Source organism: Corythoichthys intestinalis, chromosome 8, assembly GCF_030265065.1.
Source record: "Corythoichthys intestinalis isolate RoL2023-P3 chromosome 8, ASM3026506v1, whole genome shotgun sequence".
In the NCBI taxonomy this organism is placed as follows: Eukaryota; Metazoa; Chordata; class Actinopteri; order Syngnathiformes; family Syngnathidae; genus Corythoichthys; species Corythoichthys intestinalis.
Window position 1 is genome coordinate 9,107,494 of NC_080402.1, and position 25,710 is coordinate 9,133,203.

Consider the following 25,710-nt stretch of genomic DNA (forward strand, 5'->3'; position numbering starts at 1 on the left):
TTTGAACGTGTGTATGTATGCTAACGTATGCGTGGACTGACGGGCGTGCCTCGGTGTAATTGTATGCATGTGCCGCGCGAGTGCGTGTTTGTGTGTTAACTAGCCTCGAATGAAAGTCTCTGGTCTCTGACATGTGTTTAGAATCTCCAGCGTACTGTACGTGTATGTGCGTGAGAGGGTGTTTTTCTAGGCACGAGAGGGATCCATAAGGGGCTCTGGGCAGGCTGCCACAAACATAAGGTCATTGAGGGAAAAGTGGTGGAGGAGCTGCAGGAGGTTGGATGGCGTACATATGGTCTGGCATGTGCGCGCGAGCTTCCACAATAACTGCAAATAGAAGCGCGTGCGCGCCGAAGACGAGACAGAAGTCAGTGAGTTTGCGGCGGAATGCGAAACCGGTGTGGCCGTGCGGACGGCCGGCAGACTGACTTCGCTGCGGTTTAGCCTCTGCCTCGCATAGCCTATGATGGCGGGAAGAATTATTTGGAAGGGAAAGAGTACAAACGGGAAAATGTCCATGATGGATTAATGGCGAGATAGATGGATAGATATACAGATTCAAGGATACATTGGGAGGAATAAGGGAAAGTCTGCCAAAGGATATCATGCAAATACAGGAAGTGATCTGGAAATGCTCTAAAATCGACAGGAAGGGATCCAAAATCAACAGGAAGTGACCAAAACATGGCCTGAAATCAATAGGAAGTGACCCAGAAATCAACAGGAAAGTGTTTAGTTGACTGCACTTCCATCATACAGTCCTCATATCTCAAGACAGCATCATTCATATGCATATCTCACTACTACATTTGATATGTAATAAAAAATGAATGTATATAGCATGATCTCTCTTTCCATACAATTTAAAAAATTTTTTTTCAATAAAATGTCTTTAGATTACCCGTTATTTTTGGGAACATAATATAATACTTCAGGGTAAAATTGCAATATGTCAATGATAAATTCAAAATAATGAAAACACGTTTTCAATACTAATAAAAAAGAAAAAGTAAATGGTGGAATATGATGTGAAGAAAAATACTAATTTTTGTTTTCTTTTTTTAATTTGAATTTTTATTTCAGGAAAAATGCTATCATAAAAGAATAATATATGTTCAAAAAGACAAAACTATGAAAAGTTAAGAGAAATATAACAATAAAAAGTATATCATGTAGTCTTTTCTTTATAAATACCTCATAATATATACCGTATACACATAGTCCCTGGTTTACGAACGAGTTCCGTTCCTGCGCTGGCGATGTAACCCGGACTTCCTTGTAAGTTTGAATTAACCCTTTAAATACCTCTAAACACCCTCTAAATAAAAAATGAACCATCCAAAAGCATGTATTATACGTCATTGTACTGTCCTCGACAACATGTTGGAGCTAAGTCCTAGCTAGACAGTGAACTAAGCTCCGAAATGACGATGTCAGACGTCCGTGTGGTTTGCTGACTTTATTTAGCTGCTCTAGACATCAACACTTGCAGAATGAAATTAAAATAAGATGAAATGAAATCATTCTCATCTTCAATAAAAGCAATTCAAATTTGAGTTTACAAGTAGCTGCTGATACAGCAATAACAAACGATTAGCAAGTATCAGTTAGGGTCCGCACATGATCAAAAACAATCACATAAACTCGCCCTAAGTATTCGACCGCAATTGAAAACGCACGATAAACAGTACGAAAGGGGTTATATACAGCCGTCGCCTCTGGATGCTTCACAAGCAACAGATGTGCGCGCATCTGACCAAAGCACACGGTCCCAGTTGAAACATGGGACCGTGTGTATTTTTGTGTGAGACAAAGATTGAGCTTTTTGGAACCAAAATCTCTTAGTGGGTCTGGCGTGCCGCGAAAGATGCACATGCTGAAAAGCACCTCATACCCACTGTGAAGTATGGGGGTGGTTCAGTGATGCTGTGGGGCTGTTTCGCTTCCAAAGGCCCTGGGAACCTTGTTAGGATGCATGGCATCATGAACGCTTTGAAATACCAGGACATTTTAAATCAAAATCTGTTGCCCTCTGCCCGAAAGCTGAAGATGGGTCGTCACTGGGTCTTTCAGCAAGACAATGACCCTAAACATATGGCCAAATCTACACAGAAATGGTTCACCAGACACAAAATTAAGCTCCTCCAATGGCCATCTCAGTCCCCAGACCTTGTTTTGTTGGCAAAAGGGGGTTGTACAAAGTATTAACACTTAAAAGCTTTAAATAGCTTATTCGGAGTGTCCCTTTCATACATCTTGTCAGATGAACTGCTTGTATATATGACCATGTTCATGTGTGTACCATGATACGATGTGTGAATAAACTAAACTAAACTAAACTAAACTAAACTAAACTAAACTAAACTAAACTAAACTAAACTAAACTAAACTAAACTAAACTAAACTAAACTAAACAGGGGTGCTAAAAATTGTGACACACATTATTTGATGTCAAATAATTTTTTCTTTATGTGGGATTTTTTTCCCCACTGAATGAATGCACTTGTATTGAAGGTTGGATTTTTCTCTTTTTTTCCATTAAGGTCCCATATTATTTGAATTCGGGTTGTTCCGATCATGTTTTTTTGCTCCCGATCCGATCCCGATCGTTTTAGTTTGAGTATCTGCCGATCCCGATATTTCCCGATCAGATTGCTTTTTTTTGCTCCCGATTCAATTCCAATCATTCCCGATAATTTTTCCCGATCATATACATTTTGGCAATGCATTAAGAAAAAAATGAATAAAACTCGGATGAATATATACATTCAACATACAGTACATACAGTAAGTACTATATTTGTTTATTATGACAATAAATCCTTAAGATGGCATTTACATTATTAACTTTCTTCTGTGAGAGGGATCCACGGATAGAAAGACTTGTAATTCTTAAAGGATAAATGTGACTTTGTATATTGTGACTAAATATTGCCATTTAGTGTATTTGTTGAGCTTTCAGTAAATGATACTGTAGCCATTTAACTGTTCTGGCCAAATACATGATGGGAAGTGCAACCATGACTATGTGTAGTGGTACTAATAGATATATCTTCTCTGCGTTGGGAAATAACATAGGGTGTTAAGAAAAAGATGAATTACTACCTGTCTTCCCCACATTGCTTCCCGCGATATTTCTAATCGTAGGGAGAGTGATTGTAAGGCTTTAGCCAATTAAAAAAAGGCTCCAAAGGCTGCCAAAATTCACTCTACTCATTTAACGGTGCCTTTTAGGTCTATATGTAGGTAAAACGGCGCCACTACAGACTGAACGCGACAATGCGTGAGTGGGTCGTGCAGCGCATGCGTTAATTGTATTAAATATTTTAACGTGATAAATTTTGTAAAAAATTAATTACCGCCGTTAACGGAATAAATTTGATAACCCTACCTTAAGCCTAAACTAAAGACTCTGGATGAGTGTAACATATTATGTCTGTAACGTTAAATACAGTTAGAAAACAATTTAAAAATATATATATTAGGGCTGTCAAAATTATCACGTTAACGTGCGGTAATTAATTTTTTTCATTAATCACGTTAAAATATTTGACGCAATTAACGCACATGTCCCGCTCAGAAAGTATTCTGCCTTTTGGTTTTACAGCAAGGCTTTTTGCGCTGTCCAACAGCGAACTCTTGTGGTCGCTTTGCGACATGGTTTATTATTTTCTTCTTTTCTTTCTTCATAATGGCTGCACGACGTCTCGGGCTGATAATGTTGTGCTTATATGATCCTTGGACAAGATTTGTCCGTAAGTATGGTTGTTGTAAAGAATGTACATATTATGTTAGTGAGCGAAATGTTATATTTTTTGTATGAGACGCTTTTTGTTTATGTTTAGTGAACCTGTATAGCGTGCTAAGCTAACGTTGTTGCTAATGCAATGCTTGTGTACTTTTATTTTGTAGTTTTACGACGGTCTAAAGAGGACAATGGTTTGAGGCCATTTTATTAATAAATCAGATGAAAAAGGAAGAAGTCTAATTATTAAGGCGTCGTTCACTAGCTGTCTAGCTTTGGAAAAAGTAGACGCTTCGGAGTGAGGACAGCATAGACAGATTTAAATGACAGTAGAGTGAAATGCCCACTACAGTCCTTATGTACCGTATGTTGAATGTATATATCCATCTTGTGTCTTATCTTTCCATTCCAACAATTTATTTTACATAATATATATATAATTTACAGAAAAATATGGCATATTTTATAGATGGTTTGAATTGCGATTAATTGCGATTAATTAATTTTTAAGCTGTAATTAACTCGATTAAAAATTTTAATCGTTTGACAGCCCTAATATATATATTTAAAAAAGGCATGTCCGATATTTTTTTGCCGATTCCGATACTTTGAAAATGGCGTGATCGGGATGCCGATCGATCAGGACATCTATAATTTGAATTAAAAAAAAATATTAGAAGCTAAAAAAAACATCTTTTTCAGGGGTGCCAATCATTATGGAGGGCACTGTAAAGTAAGATTTTCCTATTAGAAATCCATGTTGTGTATATAATCCAGCAGAGCGCAGGAACAGGAACTAGGAACCCTCAAGCTCCCAGGCCTCTGGTAGAGTACCCGAGCTTGAGATGAACAGCCACCCACACTACCAAATTTTGGATAAAAGATCCTATTACTGAAAGAATAGGCTTCTCATATCACAAGAACAAAATCTTAATCCCCAAAAAAGATTAACTATTAAGAGAATTACGGTTGTATTTTACGAATAAGAAAACAACTTGTAGTATGACTTGTGACTCTGCTTCCAACATACATCAGCATCGTAAACACCGATTTTCCAAACATTTCAGGACCGAAGGTGTCAATAAAGCGTGTTGTTCCAACCGTTGGTGCAGCTGTTCCGCATTTCCTCGCACGTTCCGTTCCATTCCGTTCTTCTCCTGCCGAGTTCCCCCCGGAGTGTCTCGTGAAACACATAACTGGCTTTTGAGTCACTCGGCCCCAACAAGAATTCCTGCGCTTGAGTCACAGAGCAGTTTTTTCACTCTCGCCTTCACCGGAGTATCACATGGCCGAGAATGGAAAACTACCATTAAGTGGCTTTAGTCAGTGCCTTGAGGCCAAAAATGGGAAGAAGGGACTCATGCCGTGATAATTGCACTTGAAAAAAAGAATAGAAAATGTTTTTGACCGCATTAGCTTCTATTGATGATGATAGATGTCCAATCTGTTTTGACTGGCAGGGTTAGGTAGCGATCATTTGCGTCGTCAATTGCAGTAAATGAGTTAAAAAAAAAAAAAACAAACAAAAAGATAAACTCACCTCAGAAAGAACTGAAAACTAACCCAAGCCTAACTGTTGCCAGCGCTAGCTCTAGTATAGCAGTTTTATCGTAGCATGTTGTGGATGCATGTTCTTTTTAAAATCTGTCTAATTACACCTAGCTAGCCTTAACTTGTTTTCTGTAACGGCATCAAGCATCAGATAGAGCCCTCTTTAGCGACAAAATCCCAATTTGTGGTGAATGACTTGTTAGCGGTGTGCTAGCAAAGCAGTTTTGCTGTACCAGTTTTACCATTAATTGTGTGTTTTTCTATCAAAAAAAAACACCATGAAACAGATGTCTATAAAAAAACTAGGGCTGTCAAACGATTAAAATTTTTAATTGAGTTAAAAAATTAATTAATCGTAATTAATCGCAATTAATCGCAATTCAAACCATCTCTAAAATATGCCATATTTTTCTGTAAATTATTGTTGGAATGGAAAGATAAGACACACGGCGGATATATACATACAACATACTGTACATAAGTACTCTATTTGTTTATTATAACAATAAATCCACAAATGGCATTATTAACATTCTTTCTCTTAAAGTGATCCACGGATAGAAAGACTTGTGGTTCTTAAACGATAAATGTTATAGTTACAAGTTATGGTAATTTTATATTAAAACCCCTCTTCATGTTTTCGTTTTAATAAAATTTGTAAAATTTTCAATCAAAAGTAGAGTTAATATAATAATAATAATAATAAAGATAACAATAATAAAAATAGAGTGACCAAAGTCTAAGTTTTACGTGTATTTTGCATAGCTATTTTGATATGGAATGCCAGTTCATTTAGCATTGTTGTTTAACTGAGTGTCAGAATAGGGCCTCATTACTACAAACTGAAGTGCTTTTCTTTTTCTGAATATTTTTTTTTTTTGGAGGGAAAGGAATATTATTTTTGTTGTGCTTTCACTAAACGATACTTATGTTTGTTGTGAAGGAGTTGCGGAAGATTATGCCAATAAAGGGTGCGGTCCAAAGAACGCCTGTGTCCACTCGCCTTTACTGTATAACATATCTGTACATATCTTACCCAAAATACAACAAGAGACACATAATTGCCACTAAAAGAAAGACAACTTACCGAAATATGTATGGAGCACAAATAGCAATTTGCATTGCATTGTGAATACAGCATAAACGTCTCACAACTACTAATTCTCCCACGTTTAGAATAAATAACATGAGTATGGAACGGCGCTGCCCCCAAGCGGCCGGTGGCATTCTCTTCACTCTTAATGTCCATAAAAGGCCTCATTGAAATCTGTTTGAGGCAATATGCGAGCGGGTCATCCAGTGCATGCGTTAATTGCGTCAAATATTTTAACGTGATTAATTAAAAAAAATTAATTAACGCCCGTTAACGCGATAATTTTGACAGCCCTAAAAAAACACAAAATGTTTAAAACACACTAGGACACTGATGTAACATAAAAGGCTTTTTTATATACTGCACAGAAATATAATTTATCAAATTTATAATATTTAAAAAAGACAAAATAATCCAGCGTCAACACTTACTGTCGAGTCTAATGACAAAACACTAGCATGCTAGCACAAAAAAAACAATTGAATTAAACTAGGGCTGCAGCTATCAATTATTTTAGTAGTCGATTAATCGATAAACTAGTTAGTTCGAATAATCGAGTAATCAGATAAGGAACATAAAAAAATTAAAATACCTCAGCTGCAGTGTTGTCACAGATTACTTGAAAAAGTAATTTAATTACTGATTACGCCTCAAAAAGGTAATCTAGTTACTTTAGTGATTACTTCATTATCAAAGGAACTAAGTTACTTTAAAAGTAATCTATCAGTTACTTTTTACCCATTTTTCTCCCTTTGCCGCCTCAACATAAGAATGACCACAGAAAAATGTCATCACATGTAATTGACTTTCCGATGATTGAATTTAAAGGGGAATATCAGAATTTCGCGCTAGCTTAGCCACTCCGGAGCCCTGAAACTAACAAATATCTGACAAACTGCTTGGAATTTATTGACATGAACTCCACCGACCAATTAAACCCCACTAACTCTAAGATTAAGCCTAATGTCAAAACTTCTGAATTTTGGGTTATGGTTAACAGCATATCAGAGCCAATGTAAAAACAATGCAAACTGACTGCACCAAATTGCAAAGGTGGTGGCGGGCGCAGATGCGCGTGCATAACCCGGAAGTACTCCTCTCAACGCACACGCGGTCAATTTGACCACAAAACGTGGCGGCAACTAAGCACTTTCCACTCAATTGGACTTACAACACATCCCACAGATGCTAAACGAACACATCACCTCACGGCATAAATGTACAACACGCATATGAAGTAAACAAAGCTTGCCAACTTGGAGCGATGACTGCCCGTCGTTGCTATGGCAGAGCTATGAAACGGCCGCGCATCGTCTCAACACTCGGCTCGAATGTCCACCCGCCTGGCCCACGCCTTCAGTCCCACAACACATGCGATGCGGGACCAAAACAGGAAATAGCTAAGAGGTTGTCATGGTAACACGTACCGGGAACCTTTTATTTTAGCATTTTCTATTCAAAATGCTCTTCGTACATGACTATAATATTCTTCATTCTACATACGTTATGAGGCAATGAAAAAATTGTAACGCAGAGACACTAAGGAAACTACCTTTAATCAGATTACTGGTGTAGAAAAATGAACGCGTTAGATTACTCGTTCCTGAAAAAAGTACTAGATTACAGTAACGTGTTACTAACTAACGCGTTACTGACAACACTGCTCAACTGAGCCTCAAACGGTATAAAAAAAAATGAGGTTCTAAGTACAACAAAAGAACTATTGGTTAACTTACATAACAAAGGTCTGCTAGCTTAAATGCTATTAAATGCTAACTTTTTTTTTTTTACAATGCTCATAACAAATGGTTCAAACACATATTCCCACAAAAAAGGCTAAATATACCTATAAACTGAATTACGAATGCATAAAAAAAATAAGTCAAACAAAAGCTTAGCTTGGGTTTAACAGGGAGCAGCTGGATTCCGCCATGTGAATTCAGTTATGTCATTATTCACTGTTGCCACTAGAGGGAAATGTATCCATCCAAATCGATAAAACTAAATGCAAACACTTTCAAAATCATTACAACGCCACTTTAAACGTATACCCGAATTCAAATTTTTTTTCAAATCGAATTACTCCTTTTAATCGATTAATCGTTGCACAACTAAATTAAACTAATTGTTTTGCTCTTTTTAGCAACATTTTAACTGGAAAGGCTGGCATTGAATTATCATGTTTCAGTACCATTGACGGCAATAGATGCCCAATCCATTTGTGCTGGGAGGATGACAGTGATCTTTCTCACATCTAGACAATAGTTCAGTCCACTGCAATGGATTTACATCACCAACAAAACTGCAATACAATACCGGATTCAGACTATTATTCTGACGGTACTAAAGTTTTTGTCTTGATTTTGCTGCAAAAAAAATACTACATAAATAAACAAAAATTGAATGTTTATATTTTATATTTTTAATTTTTTTTATTTATTTGATTGTTTCTCCATTGGCGGTCATTATTTATTAGAGATGTCCCGATCAATCAGGAAGCCGATCGATCGGGTCCGATCATGTCATTTTCAAAGTATCGGAATTGCAAAAAAATATCGGCCATGCCTTTTTTTTAATATATATATATTTTTAATTAAATCATTTTCTAATTGTATTTAACATTACAGACATAATATGTTACACTCATCCAGAGTCTTTAGTTTAAGCTAAAGGTAGGGTTATCAAATTTCTCCCAATAACGGCGGTAATTATTTTTAAAAAATGTATCACGTTAAAATATTTGACGCAATTAATACATGCGCTGCACGATCCACTCACGCATTGTCGTGCTCAGTCTGTAATGGCGCCGTTTTACCTATATATATAGAGATAAAAGGCAGCGTAAAGTTAGTAGAGTGAATTTTGGCAGCCTTTGGAGCCTTTTTTTAATTGGCTAAAGCCTTACAATCCCTCTCCCTACGATTAGAAATATTATGGGAAGCAATGTGGGGAAGCAAGGTAGCAATTGATCTTTTTGTTAACACGTTATGTTATTTCCCAACGCAGAGAAGATGTATCAATTGATAGCACTACGCACAGTCATGGTTCCACTTCCCATCATGCATTTGGGCATGGCTACGGTATCATTTACTGAAAGCTCAACAAATACACTAGACGGCAATATTTAGTCACAATATACAAAGTCACAAGTCTTTCTATCCGTGGATCCCTCTCACAGAAAGAATGTTAATAATGTAAATGCCATCTTGAGGATTTATTGTCATAATAAACAAATACAGTACTTATGTACTGTATGTTGAATGTATATATTCTTCTGAGTTTTATTCATTTTTTTCTTAATGCATTGCCAAAATGTATATGATCGGGAAAAATTATCGGGAATGATTGGGATTGAATCGGGAGCAAAAAAAGCAATCGGATTGGGAAATATCAGGATCGGCAGATACTCAAACTAAAACGATCGGGATCGGATCGGGAGCAAAAAAACATGATCGGAACAACCCTATTATCTATAACCAAAAAAACCAAACAAAAAAACCTTCCTTGTATTGCCCCAACAGAAAGTCACCCGGAATCAACAGCAAGTGACCCGGAAATGCCCTAAAATCAACAGGAAGTGACCAATGAACAGAAACTGATCCGGAAATGCCTGAAAATCAGCAGCAAATGACCCCAAATGTACCGGAAGTGACTTCGGAAATGACGTACGTGACTCAAAATCGACATGAAGTGACCAGGAAACAGAGGTAGATAGAGTAGCCAAAAATTTGTCTCAAGTAAGAGTAGCGTTACTTCAAAATACCATTACTCAAGTAAAAGCAGTCATCCAAAAAAATATACATAGGTACGAGTAAAAAAGTATTTGGTTAAAAGAATACTCAAGTAATGGGTGGTAACATTGTGAGTAACTGTAAAGTTATCTATATGAACAGTTATTATTATAATGTACTATAACCTATTACATATCCACATTAAGCCAAAGAAATACAAAAAACATAGGAAGTGACAACAGGAAGTGACCCGTAAATGCCCCAAAACTAAAAGGAAGCCAATTGCCTGCCATTAGCAAAGATAAACATCCAATTCATTTAAACTGGGAGGACTGGCTGTGAATGCTCATCTTTCAGTGCCATTTACCAGCGTTGGACGTCCAATTAATTTTGACTGGAGGGGGCGAATAACCTAATTTTTAAATGAACCACGAATTAAGTTTAGCATTTATCTATGCTTCTCTTCTATTCCAGCTGGGCCGCAAACACCATGTTGTCCTCGGACGAACCACTAGACCTGAAGCTTCCCTCAGGGCGGACGCGTTGTCCCCTCCGACTGGGAAAAAGAAGCTCATCGTCCATCTGCGCGCCGCTCGGCGCCCACTCGAGACCGCGGCTTATTTACACCACGTACCCGTCGCCGCCCTCCTCGCCAGGTAAACCTCAACCACGGGCTACACAGTTCCGTATTTTGCTCACGACTCTGTCATTGTCCTCGCTGACGCGTGGTGCCACACCGCACATATTAGCCGCATTAGCCTCCTAATGCAATCAGGTCATAAGTGGATTCTCTGTTCTTTGTAACTTAATTTGCTGAACTCTCAAATAGAAACGCATTGTCCCACCCAGCCTTCCCTATCATAAGACGTGATGACTAGCATAAAGAAACCTCAGCAGAAATCACTAATGTGCTCCTAACCCAGGGGTCGGCAACCGAAAATGTTTAAAGAGCCACATTGCAGCAAAAAAACAAATATGTCTGGAGCCGCAAAAAATTGAAAGCCTTATATAAGCTAGCCTACTATCAAAATGGCTAAGTTAGCTACAAATACATAACGGGCCTTCATGATTACAAGCCCTAGCAAAAAGTATGGAATCACCAGTCTCCGACAAGTACTCACTCAGACAGTTTATCATGTAGAACAAACTCAGATAAAAAGCTTGAAAAAAATAATGAATTAGTTCAAAAGTGCAACTCTTTAGCATTCAGAAACACTAAAAGAAATGAATAAAAAAACATTGTTTTCTTCAGGCAATCATTGTAAATCTCACTGGAACAGCACCAAACAAAAGTTCCAGCATAATCGCCTTGTCCAATGCAGATTTATTTATTTGTTTTCCCTTCAGGCATGACAACTCCAAGCACACATACAGCATTTATATGTGTTTACAATTACTTCAACTCGAAAAGAAAAGGGCTGACGGGAGAAGCCGAAGCTTATTGAAACCCGTCCCCAGTATAGACCCTACTCACGTGACGTCACAGCCACGCCGCCGCGCCATGTTGTCCGGATACTAGTCATGTTAATGCATTAGCGCTTCGTAAATTCCTCCTATTATGGCGTGTTTTTCTGCTCGTTAACATTAATAATCAAAATGGTAAAGTCGTGTGTGGCGGTCGGTTGCAAAAACAGAGAAGATAGACGGAGAGACTTGAATTTTTACCGTATTCCGAGAGAGCCGAAGAGGAGACCGAGATTGACTGCTGCAATTCGACGAGAAAACTGGGCTCCAAACGACTACCACAGATTATGTAGTAGTCATTTTATATCTGGTAAGATGCATTTAATATATATTTAGAGGGTTTTGGGCTGACAACCACAATTAAGATCATTGCTAGGCTAATCGCCGACAACATACACTCAGACGTTGTGAATGAACTACCTGAAAATATATAATTATAAGAGGATAATCAGACAGTTGTCATACAATTAATTTACAATTTCACTATTGAGGTCAAAAGCCAAAAAATAAATTCAACTAGGGACAATTTGGAGTAGTGCTATCGCACTTCATATTTATTACGTATTATATATGTATATAGTGAGAGTGCTATCGCTAAACCATATAAACATTAAAAGCCCTAGCTCCATTGACAAATGATATGAAATACATTAGAATTGACAGTGGATGTTAGCAAGAACAAAAGATTTTGAATTGAAAATTTCGTAACTCACCTTCCAAGCACAAGATTCCTGCCGAATTTTCGTGTACGAGGACCTGTTTCACCCAACCAGCAACGTAGCATTTATAAGCCTCCAAGCTCTTAAAGTTTTTCAAACTTTCGTGAGAATAGGCTGATTTTGTGTGGACAAGATAGTTGTAAATATCAGGATATCAGATGTCAGGCGAAGCCAGCGGGTCGAAAAACATCGATTTAGGCATCAAATACGGATCTGGCGAATGGATAAACTGAAGCTTTTCCACGTAACGCCTTTTATGCAACGGATCCAATGAGTTTACAGCATCAGATAACACCGGGGCTTCCATGAATTGCTCTATAACTTGCTCGACTAATTGAAAACAATGAGAATAGGTCTAAAAAAGAGGTACAATATGGCGGCCGGAAACAGCGACACGCCCATTTTGTGACGTAGGTGAGTAGGGTCTATACCATATAGGACGCAGAAAATATCGAATATCAATTTTTGACATTTAGATTTCGTAGTGATTACAAGTTTTTTTTTTTTTTTTAATAATAACCATCCCCTCTGATTGTTCATTTTCCCCAATAGTCCATTGTCGATCGTGGCAATTTGCTCGTTACGTTGATTAGATCCAGTAGATTAGTTCATAAATGCGTCCTTCGCCTTCGAGTGCCTGTGTCTGTCATGATTCTTGACTCTTGACACCTTGTCCAATACAGATTGACTCTTGACACTGGACAAGGTGATGATGCTGGAACTTTTGTTTGGTGCTGTTCCAGTGAGATTTACAAAGATGACTGCCTAAAGAAAACATCAAAATTCCCTCAGTGCTTGATGATATGGGGCTGCATGTCAGGCAAAGGCACTGGGAAGATGGCTGTGGTTAAATCTTCAATAAATGCACAAGTTTACATTAAAATGTTAGACAGCTTTCTTATCCCTTCAATTGAAAATATGTTTGTCATTTTCCAAGATGACAATGCATTATGCCACAGAGCTAAAAATGTTAAAGCATTCCTTGGGGACAGACTCATCCAGTCAATGTCATGGCCTGCCAATATCCCAGATCTCAACCCTATTGAAAACCTGTGGTAGAAATTGAAAAAAAAATGGTCCACAGCAAGGCTCTGACCTGCAAGGATGACCTGGCAACTGCAATCAAAGAGAGTTGGAACCAAATTGATGAAGAATACTCATCAATTCCATGCCTCAGAGACTGCAAGCTGTCATAAAAGCCAGAGGTGGTGCTACTAAATACTAGAGATGTGTTTTGAATTTAGGGCTGTCAAACGATTAAAAATTTTAATCGAGTTAATCACAGCTTAAAAATTAATTAATTGTCATTAATTGCAATTAGTGCTGCAACGATTAATCGATTAACTCGAGTAATCGATTAAAAAAAAGATTCGAATTAAATTTTGCTCCTTTGAGTATTCGTTTAATTGAAGTGGCGTTGTAATGGTTTATTTTGAAAGTGTTTGCATTTAGTTTTATTCATTTGGGTGGATACACTGCCCTCTGGTCTGCCTCATTTAACATTGGTGAATCCAGCTGCTCCCTGTTAAGACCAACATAAGCTAAGTTTTTGTTTGCGCCAATGTGTTTTTTCAATGAATTCGTAATTTAGTTCATAGGCATATTTAGCTGTTTTTTGTGGGAATATGTCTGAACCATTTGTTAAGAGCATTGTAAAAAAAAAAAACCCCAAAAAACCTTAGCATTTTATAGCATTTAAGCTAGCGGACTTTTGCTATGTAAGTTAGCCAGTTATTCTTTTGTTGTACATAAATCATCATTTACGATATTAATTTTTTATACTGTTTTAGGATGAGCTCAAGTATTTTAATTTTTGATGTTCCTTATCCGATTACTCGATTATTCGAACTGACTAGTTCATCGATTAATCGACTACTAAAATAATCGATAGCTGCAGCCCTAATTGCAATTCAAACCATCCCTAAAATATGCCATATTTTTCTGTAAATTGTTGTTGGAATGGAAAGATAAAACACAAGATGGATATATACATTGAATATACAGTACATAAGTACTGTATTTGGTTATTATAACAAATCCACAAGATGGCATTAACATTATTAACATTCTTTCTGTTAAACGGATCCACGGATAAAAAGACTTGTAGTTCTTAAAAGATAAATGTTAGTACAAGTTATAGTATATTTATGTTAAAACCCCTCTTAATGTTTTGGTTTTAATAAAATTTTTAAAAATTTTTAATCATATAATAAACTAGTAGCTCGCCATTGTTGACGTCGCCGAGCGGTGACGTCACATGGGCTCCCTGCCTTTCTTCCACAGTGTCTTTAACTACGTAAGGCAGTGATTGAAATACACCACAAGGTATCAATGGCAAGTTTTAAATTACTTAGAAATCAAGCCAATGAGTGTGTTTTGTCCCTCGACTGACGCCGTAGCATCCTGTTAACTGTGGGTCCATTGTACCTTACGTACCTGAGTGTTGTCTTCACAACGTATGAGACCTGATAATTTGTATATTGTGACTAAATATTGCCAACCAGTGTATTTGTTGAGCTAAACGAAATGTTTGAATAGAGTTTGACCAAAGTCTGAGTAAGGGGCAGTTTTAATGGCGACTCTGCGACACAAAGACGCAATGACTGAGTAGCGGACTCGCCTCGAGTACATATGGTGTCGACGAAGACGGAAGGCGAAGACGAAAAATTCTGAATCCTGCCTCCAAAGTGGAAGAATCTGATTGCGGGGGGTTGAGTGGGGCTTCCTCGGCATGCATATCAAAGGCTCCTGCAGCGCGAGACCGCGCCGTTAACGTCAGCACTCGTACACGCCACATTGGGCGTGCGCAGCGGTGCTACTAAACATTAAAAACAGCAAATATGGCGGAATGTTGGCTTTACTTGACTGTTTTAATAATATTTTTCAATTAAATATGTTGAACGTTTCGATTTTTGTGCCTTTTTGAACAAAAGAAAAATGACATTGCTTCGAGTGGGCGGGCATATTTTTTTCCGGGCTTAGGGAGCTTGGTGGAGTCAAAGTGCATCATTCTCTGTCGCACTGTAAGTCTGCACTGCCCCCTAGGACCTGGCATGAATACTACACCGTTTTCATGCGGAATTGCGACATTGTTCAAATGGAGACACAAATGCAAATGCAAATTTGAAATTTTTCGTATTCTCGGAGAGTCACCATGTAAACGGCCCCTAAGTTTTATGCGTATTTTGCATAGCTATTTTGATTAGGAATGCCAGTTCTTTGCATTGTTGTTTAACTGTGTGAGAATAGGGCCTGATTAATAAAGATTGAAGCGCTTTTCTTTTAGAGAACATTATTTTTTTGAGAGATAGGAATATTATTTTTGTTGTGCTTTCACTAAATGATACTTATGTTTGTTGTGAAGGAGTTGCCTAAGCCTATGCCAATAAACGACGCGGTCCAATGAACGCCTGGGTCCACTTGCCTTTCTCTGCCTCTTAGCTCACAATGTGCAAAAAACGGCGTCATTGTAATCTGTTTGAGGCAATGCATGAGCAGGTCTTTCCGCGGATGCGGTAAATACGTCAAAAATTTTAACGTGATTAATTCAAAAAATTAATTACCGCCTGTTAACGCGATAGATTTGACAGCACTAGTTTTGATCGTTATTTGTTTCACATGATTCCATATTTTTTTCCTCAGAATGGAGTGATTCCATATTTACCTGCACTTGCTCCATGAAAGTAACATTTACTGACCACCACAATATTTTTCGTTCATTTCTTTAAGTGTTTCTGAATGGTAAAGAGTTGCACTTTTGAACCAATTCATTATTTTTTCAAGCTTTTTATCAGAGTTTGTTCTACACGGTAAAATGTCTGAGTGAGTGCCTGTCCGAGACTAGTGATTCCATACTTTTTGCTAAGGGTTGTATAAGGCGCACCTTAAAGCCTTCAATTTTCTCAGAAGCTGAGTGTGCGCCCTATAGTCCGATGTGCCTTATAAATGGATGAATATTGGTTAATCATTGCATGACATTCCACTTAACTCAGATCCACCTTGTGGATGCATAATGCATTGTCAACCATTACTACTACTGCACCTTATAATCCTATTCATGAAAACAGTTTTAATAAAGGGCATTCGTTGAAGGTGCGTTTACTCCGTTGCGTCTTATATTGCGAAAAATACGGTAAATATCTATTCTCCGTGCAGTGCATCCCTTAAAGAATGGCGCACTGAGGTCTGTATCGCTTTCAACGGCACTAATTAACTTTGAAGAAGGTGGCAGGAACCCTGCCACACAAAAAAACTACAAATGTGCTCACTGCTTTACGTCAGCGCTGATGAGTTCGGTTTGGGTGGGGTGGTTACCCACTCTAAGCCACACCGTTGCTAACAGTCATATGCTATTGTTTAGCCACAACTGGATTCATTACCTTATTACTATTTGTCCTCCACACAGCCGTTGAGAACAGAAATGTTGTTTAATGCATCTGCAGGCGACCGGGAGATTGATTTTTGATTCATTGATGATTTTACGACACTGTTCGAGTGTGCGCTGGTCCTCATGGGAAACGCAGTCTTTCTTAAGGCAAAACATTACTGCTTTTGTCCACCAGAGTCGCTAAAATCCACCAAAACTGAAAAACTACCAAGTGTTGCTTTAAAGTATACATTTATAAAAATAAATGAGCTAAAAAAATATTTTTGATTCAGAAAAAAAATGAACTAAATATTTTTTTTTATTCTAAAAAAATTCTTAAAAAAAAAAAAAAAAAAAAATCACTATTATTAAGTGAAATCATTATTGTGATTGAAAAAAACTAAGTCACCCCAAAAAAATGACTTTTTATGCTTGTAACATGTCCTTAAAAAAAGTTAGGGGGAAAAAAAATTAGGATGTTTGTTTTCCTTTTTTGTTCATGTAAATTTAAGTATATCTATATTTAAAATAAATAAGTTAAAGAAAAACTATGAACAAAAAAATTAACAAAATATGAATTAAAAATACAGAAAAAAATATATAAAAAAATATTAAAATTAAAAATCTTATAAACTTAAAATACATAAACTAAAACAAACCAAAAATTATATTTTGCATGATTTTCCCATTTTTGTTTATTTGAATAAAATATTTTTTAAAATCTAAAATATTAATGATACTATTTCCTTTATATTCATATTTTATTAGAATTTTTCCAGCCCCCTCCTTTTTCAAATAAATTATAGAGATAAATTATAAATTATAGAGATAAAATGTATTTGTATTATATATACATAAAACATCAAATTTAAAATTATAATGTTTTTAAACAAATAAACTTACTTCATTAAAAGCATGCATGCAAAGCTCATCATCACTTCCTATTTGTACCCCATTCCAGACTCCCAATCCCCATGTCACGAGCGCCCCGGACCCTGCTTCACCCCGCCAGCCATGGACCTTAGCCTGTCACCTTCCTCCCGACATGCACCCTCCCTATCCCCCTCACCTTCGTCCCCTTCCCCTTCGTCCCCCTCATCCCCCCGGAGCGGCGCTAGCCCTCGTCCACACCACTTCTCACAGGTGAGTCCACAAACATCATCGAAAAGTGCTTCTTACAATTGACATCATTTCTTACGTGCATTGCAGGAGGCAGTGCTGCAAAGAGCGGAGAGTGACGCGTCCCCTCAGCGCTATCCTTTTTATCTGCCCATCTCGAGCCCACCGCTGGGGTACGGCTTTCCGGCATCTGTTTTCGGCGGCCAGAAGAGGGACAAGCAAGTTTCACCCGAGCCCTCATTGGATGCTCGGCTCGCGTGCCGCTGGATTAAGGTAAATATTATAATAATAATCCTTTGCATTACAATAGGGCCTTCGCACGCTTAGTGCTCGGGCCCTAAATATCTGAAAGTCCTTTCTCCCAGAAACGTGGGCTCAAAAACTAGACTGTCCTTAATATAAAAGATCCTTTGCTGCCATCTGCTGGGTTTTTTTGGTCAGTAAAGTTGTTTCTCATCTTGATATTCTCACTGGAGGAAGCTCACAGTCTCGCATTCCTGTCCCTGTTGCACAGTGCTTCTCAATTATTTTCTGAAATTACACTTTATTTTAGTACGGCAAAAAAAGTATGTTCCCGAAGTCACGTGCGCCACCCCCAGCATCACTCTGCGCCCATTGTTTGAGATGTACTGCTGTTGCAAAATACAATGATTTGTGTCTGTCCTGCAGTGCCACCTGCTGTTTGAATCGCTGCAGGACTTGGTGGACCACATCAACGACGCCCATGTCAAACCGGAAAAGGATTCGGGCTACTGCTGCAAGTGGCAGGGTTGCGCGCGCAACGGGCGGGGCTTCAACGCCAGGTGTGTATTTTGTGTGGGAAAGGTTCATGGATTGGACATTTATCACAGTTAATTGTAGTCAATAATATTTAAGGTTTATTATTTTTGATATACTGTACATTTTGATTTGTAGATCTATGGATAATTTAGTTTCCTTGAGTCATATTTTGTTGCCACAGTTCATAAATGGATTTTAAGGTATTTACAGTAATTCCTATAGTAAAAATAGATTTTTAAAAAAAAATGTTTTTAGGGACATATCACTACCAACTTTTCAGGATGCTTTAATTGTCCCCACCAACTTTTACACAACCTTATTTGCATTATATAATGACTTTAATTATATAGATAATTTAAATTGTCATCCCATGCTGTAAGGATAGAATTAACCCTACCATTATAAAGTGCATCAAAGTACTTTCAATATGTTGAGACTTGCATTGGCCCCTCTTTACTTGGTGAATGTGCTAGTCCATTTTACACCTTGACATATACACACGATAACAGCCGGTGGTCTGTCAAAATTTTCACCCTGATACTATTTTGCTCCCGAAGCTTTTGTGGTGGTGAATAAACACTCTTTTACATTCAGTTGGACTCTCAAAGTTATCCAAAGGTGCTAAATAAAAAAGAGAATATTAGATTTTTTTTTTTTATTTTGCAAGCAAGTAGCTCCGCCGATTTCACCAATGAGACGTCGCAAAAATAATCACATGACTCCATTAAACCAATCAGACGCAAGCTAGCCGTTATAGCTTCACGGCACGCCAGCCTTCTGAATCATGTGTCTAATGCATGTGTCGCCGTAAAAAATGAAGTATTTGATTTTGAGCGCTGCTCTCAACATGACTCGAAAGTGCGGATTTTAAGCTCTCTACCAGTTTTTATTTGGCACTGATTGACCACGAACAACCGGATAAATGCTCATTTTAATGTCTAAATCGTAATTATGAAGGAACTCTTCACTATTATAACTAGGAATTCTTTTCTCCACCAGAGGGCGTCAATGCTCTTTGGACGAATAATGCCTCATTTATGTTTTTTTTTTCTCATTGGAATTCAATGTTTTTTTTTTGTTTGTTTTTTTTTTGTATTTCTTTGGCTTAATGCGGTCATGTAATGTGTTATTGTCCAGTATCATTATAACAACGGTTCATATACCATTGTTTATGAAAAAAATCTAACAAAAATAAGCAGTTACTTAAAATGTTACTCTTACTTGAGGATTCTTTTCACTGTATAGTTTTTTACTTGTACTTGAGTACATTTTGTGGATGACTACTTTTACTCTTACATGAGTAATATTATTTTGAAGTAACGCTACTCTTACTTCAGTAAAATTTTTAGCAAAATTTAAATTTGCTTTCAGACACTTATTCTGGAAGTTTTCAAAATGTTTCATTAGTAGTTTTTGAAAACAAAGGTTTGAATTGAACGGTGTACCACCGAAACAAACCAATACATATGCACTGCAAACCTTCACTGTCTCAAAACGGAGAGAAAAGCTTAACTTTCCTCGTTTTCAGTGTAAATTTACTAGAAATAAGTGAAATTATCTGCTAGTGCTTCAAGTAAATATTACTCAGATTTCTTGAAATAAGAAAAATACCTATCTGAAAATAAGCTTAACAGACTTATTTTAAGCAAAAGGTTTGTATATATATATATATATATATATATAAACTTGTCAGAAATGTTCTTAATTCAACAATAGATATTGTTCAAAACATTATTTGAAAGCATTTTATTCTTGATTTAGGTGAAAAATGAACAACTTGTGGTTGTATGGCCTTAATAAGAACAAATACGGTAGTAATATTTACTTAAAGAAGTGGAAGAATCTGACACATTAATCTGTTAACCAGCCTTTAACACTCAGAACAAGATGGAGAAAACTATTCGACTAGATTTAAGAAAAATGATCAGATTAAGACGTTATAAATTTACAGTGCGGAAGTTAAATAAATTTGTATTGATTTCTTTGCATTAATAATTTAACCTATCCATTAATTTGCTTCACATTGGTGAGAAGTGTAGCCGTGACTGCCGCTTGGTCTTATTAATGTCCCGTCTCAGGCAAAAAATGTACATGGAGGTTATGCTGTTATATAGTCCTTACCAATACTGAGACCAAACCTACGCCCTTGATCTGCAATATGAATTGATCAACATAAAAAAACGATTTTATGAATGAATAATTTAATGCTTAAAAATCATACTACTGCATAAGTGTAGTTTTCATATTTAGTATTTATGACAGTTTGATTTATTTCTTATTATTCAAAAAAATTATTGCAAAAAGTATGTTTCCAAAATAATAATAATACAAAAAATATATATATTATATATATATATATATATATATATATATATATACAGTGCTGCTCAAAAGTTTGTGAACCCCCTCAACATTTTGGAATTTTCTATTATTTCAACCTGATTTCCTAATCAATCAATTCAGTAGTTTTTTTTTGTTTTTTTAACAGTTGTGTTGTCGAGACTAAATTAAAAAGAGTTTTCATCAACTGATGTAGGTGCAAAATTGAACTGTTTGGTCACAACCAAAACCGCCATGTCTGGCGAAAAGTCAACACTGCATACCACCAAAAGAACCTTCTCCCAACAGTGAAGCATGGAGGTGGGAATGTCAAGATCTGGGCTTGCTTTTCATCCTCAGGACCTGGACAACTCCACATAGTCCAGGGAATCATGAATTCTGAGGAATATTGTCAAATCCTAGAACATAACCTGACGCCATCTGTTTTGAAGTTAAAGCTTGGCAGAAGGTGGATCATGCAACATGATAATGATCCAAAGCATTCCAGCAATACAACCAAGGAATGGCTGAAAAAGAAGAAGATTCGTGTTCTGGACTGGCCCAGTCAAAGTCCTGACCTAAATCCCATTGAAATGCTGTGGCGGGACCTGAAGCGAGCAGTTCATGCCAGACGCCCATCAAACCTCTCTCAACTGACTGCGTTCTGCAAGGAAGAATGGGCAAAAATCCCCCAAAGTAGATGTGAGAGGCTGATTAGTCACTACAGAAACCGTTTGGTTGAGGTAATCTCTGCAAAAGGAGGCGCAATATCCTATTAACTGAAGGGGTTCACATACTTTTGCACACATGATATCTGAGTTTTTCTTAAATCAACCACTTTTGTTAAATAAAGAATGACAATATAACTATTTCTTTTGTTTCAGTCCATTATTTGGAATGTCAGTATTGTGGATTTGGGTATAACTTAACATTTAATAAGGTTATTTTAGTTTTTTTTACAAAAAATCTGACCATCGCTGTGGGGTTCACAAACTTTTGAGCAGCACTGCATATATATATATATATATATTAGGGCTGTCAAAATTATCGCGTTAACGGGCGGTCATTTTTAAAAAATTAATCATGTTAAAATATTTGACGCACTTAACGCACATGCCCCGCTCAAACAGACTAAAATGACAGCAGTGTAATGTCCGCTTGTTACTTGTTTTTTTGGTGTTTGGCGCCCTCTGCTGGCGCTTGGGTCCAAATGATTTTATGGCTTTCAGCACAATGAGTGAGCATGGTGTAATTATTGACCTCAACAATGGCGAGCTACTAGTTTATTTTTTGATTGAAAATTTTTACAAATTTTAATAAAATGAAAACATTAAGAGGGGTTTTAATATAAAATTTCTATAACTAGTACTAACATTTATCTTTTAAGAACTACAAGTCTTTCTATCCATGGATTGCTTTAAGAGAATGTTTATAATGTTAATGCCATCTTGTTGATTTATTGTTATAATAAACAAATACAGTACTTATGTACTGTATGTTGAATGTATATATCCGTCTTGTGTCTTATCTTTCCATTCCAACAATAATTTACAGAAAAATATGGCATATTTTATCGATGGTTTGAATTGCGATTAATTACGATTAATTAATTTTTAAGCTGTAATTAACTCGATTAAAAATTTTAATCGTTTGACAGCCCTAATATATATATATATATATATATATACATATATGTTTGACTGACGGGCGAATGCCGCTAAAAATAAACTGCAAAACAATACAATACTTTTTAAAGTATTTCACACAAAATTTGTCAGCAATTGAAATATACATAAAGAACTACTACTTCATACCTTTTACTACTACTTTATACTACTTTTTTGGTGCACCCTCCCCTACACACACACTTTCACACACCAAATAATATAGACGCAGTATAAGTTAGGCCTGCACAATATATCATTTGAACATCGCCATCGCAATGTGCGCATGTGCAATAGTCCCATCGCAGGATATACTATGGTTTATTTTTTAATTTTAATTTTTTTTTAATGTGCATAAAAAGCAATGATTGTGCAGAGATCTTTCTTCCTGGATCCCTTTCGTATACACCAATCTTCATCATTCACAGATGAACCCCCTTGATTAAACACTATTATATGAATACAATGTGGTCATAGTGAGTCAGCCCTAGTAGAGATATATATATAAATGTATATGTGTATAATATATATATATATATATATATATATACTGGACTGTCTCAGAAAATTAGAATACACAATATTCTAATTTTCTGAGACAGTCCTGTACATTAATCCACCATTTAAAGCAGGGGTGTCCAAACTTTTTGCAAAGGGGACCAGATTTGGCGTGGTAAAAATGTGGGGGGCTGACCTTGGCTGACGTCCTTTACATAGAACAATATACAGGACTGTCTCAGAAAATTAGAATATTGTGTATTCTAATTTTCTGAGACAGTCCAGTATATATATATATATAAATGATCTTGACATTAAATGTTACAAAATAAAAAAAAAATAAAAAAAAGATTAAGTGAACTGTCTAAGCTGCTGCAATGCCTGAATCCCGCATATAAGGGATTAATAAAGTCTTATGTCTCTCAAATCCACCTTACTAATGTACATATGTATGTCGTTTACTCGATATTATTTCTTATGTTTTTGCTGTTGCAGGTATAAAATGCTGATCCACATCCGTACGCACACCAACGAGAAGCCGCATCACTGTCCCACTTGCAACAAGAGTTTCTCCCGTCTAGAGAACCTGAAGATCCACACGCGTTCACATACAGGTGAGCTCCACAGGACCTAACAGCTACTTCTTAGCTAGCGAATAAAGCAAAGGGCTACTTGTTTCTGACATATTATTTGCAGAAGTAAATGTTGATCTGATTGGACAAAAACTTGATGTGGCGGTGAATGAGTTGAAAAATTTTTTGGGGGAAAAATAATAAATTCTCACCTCAGAGAGTTTCACCGTAGTAGATACTAGCAATCATGCAAATTAATTAATGGTTTAAGTAAGGGCTGTCAAACGATTAAAAATTTTAACACAGTTAATTACAGCTTAAAAATTAATTAATCGTAATTAATCGCAATTCAAACCATCTATAAAATATGCCATATTTTTCTGTAAATTATTGTTGGAATGGAAAGATAAGACACAAGACGGATATATACATTCAACATACGGTACATAAGTACTGTATTTGTTTATTAAGACAATAAATCAACAAGATGGCATTAACATTATTAACATTCTCTTAAGCGATCCATGGATCGAAAGACTTGTAGTTCTTAAAAGATAAATGTTCGTTCAAGTTATAGAAATTTTATATTAAAACCCCTCTTAATGTTTTCGTTTTATTAAAATTTGTAAAAATTTTCAATCAAAAAATAAACTAGTAGCTCGCCATTGTTGATGTCAATAATTACACTATGCTCACTCATTGTGCTGAAGCCCATAAAATCATTTGGACCCAAACGCCAGCAGAGGGCGCCAAACACCAAAAAAACAAGTAACAAGCAGACATTTTAATCTGTTTGAGCGGGGCATGTGCTTTAACTGCGTCAAATATTTTAACGTGATTAATTGAAAAAAGTAATTACCGCCCGTTAACGCGATAATTTTGACAGCCCTAGTTTAAGTGAATAATTATTAGGTGTATTTATTTTCTTGTATAAATTTCTTAAGTTAATCACTTAATTACATGAATAAGTTATTAGACTGACTAGAATGAGTAGAATGATAAATGACTTAATGATAAATTCAATTTTACATTGATGTGAACTATGAATTAAATTATACATAATGAAACAAAATAATGTAATTTAATAACGTTGATTTGAATATTTCTTTTTGAATCAACTTTTCAAAAAACAAAAGAATGAAATAATTTTAAATCTCCCAAATTATTGTATTATAAATAACATGTGGATTAAAAAAAAAAATTCAACACATTAATAAATAAATACTATTAAAAAATTGGAAGAAATTATCCAACTTAATTCTTTTAAATGAATGGGAAAAATTTAGGGCTGTCAAAATTATCGTGTTAACGGGCGTTAATTAATTTTTTAAATTAATCACGTTAAAATATTTGACGCAATTAACGCAGATGCCCCGTTCAGACAGATTTAAATGACGGTACAGTGAAACGCTCACTTGTTAATTGTGTTTTATTGAGTTTTGCCGCCCTCTGCTGGCGCTTGGGTGCGACTGATTTTATAGGCTTCAGCACCCATGAGCATTGTGTAAGTAATTATTGACATCAACAAAGGCGAGCTACTAGTTTATTTTTTGATTGAAAATTTTACAAATTTTATTAAAACGAAAACATTAAGAGGGGTTTTAATATAAAATTTCTATAACTTGAACGGACATTTATCTTTTAAGAACTACAAGTATTTCTATCCATGGATCGCTTTAGCAGAATGTTAATAATGTTAATGCCATCTTGTTGATTTAATGTTATAACAAACAAATACAGTCCTTATGTACTGTATGTTGAATGTATATATCCATCTTGTGTCTTATCTTTCCATTCCAACAATAATTTACAGAAAAATATGACATATTTTATAGATGGTTTGAATTGCGATTAATTTTTAAGCTGTAATTAACTTGATTTTAATCGTTTGACAGCCCTTGAAAAATTGTAATTCAGTTCTAATTAGATCAAAAATAATATTTTTGGGTGATTTGGAATGGATCATTTCATCCACTTCTATCGACCTTCTATTTCTGTGTTTTTCGAAACAACAATTAACCCTTCATAAGGTACTCATTTAATTTATTGCCTGCTATTGACTGCAAATGATCGCTGCCAGCCCTCCTAG

At 36.2% G+C, this 25,710-nt stretch overlaps 1 protein-coding gene and 1 long non-coding RNA gene across 2 annotated transcripts in view; one reads left to right on the forward strand and one right to left on the reverse strand.

Annotated features, from left to right (window-relative positions):
* Window positions 1-25,710, forward strand: part of LOC130920090 (zinc finger protein GLIS2-like) — a 78,284-nt gene that overhangs the window by 47,857 nt on the left and 4,717 nt on the right. Inside the window, exons 2-6 of the mRNA XM_057842964.1 lie at window positions 10,595-10,776; window positions 17,631-17,812; window positions 17,879-18,061; window positions 18,458-18,591; window positions 23,545-23,663. Coding sequence (XP_057698947.1) covers window positions 10,611-10,776; window positions 17,631-17,812; window positions 17,879-18,061; window positions 18,458-18,591; window positions 23,545-23,663 — 784 coding nt within the window. The 5' untranslated portion in view covers window positions 10,595-10,610. The remainder of the gene's footprint in view (window positions 1-10,594; window positions 10,777-17,630; window positions 17,813-17,878; window positions 18,062-18,457; window positions 18,592-23,544; window positions 23,664-25,710) is intronic.
* LOC130920091 (uncharacterized) overlaps window positions 1-25,710 on the reverse strand; it is a 182,399-nt gene that overhangs the window by 24,780 nt on the left and 131,909 nt on the right. The gene's annotated exons all lie outside the window — the stretch shown is intronic.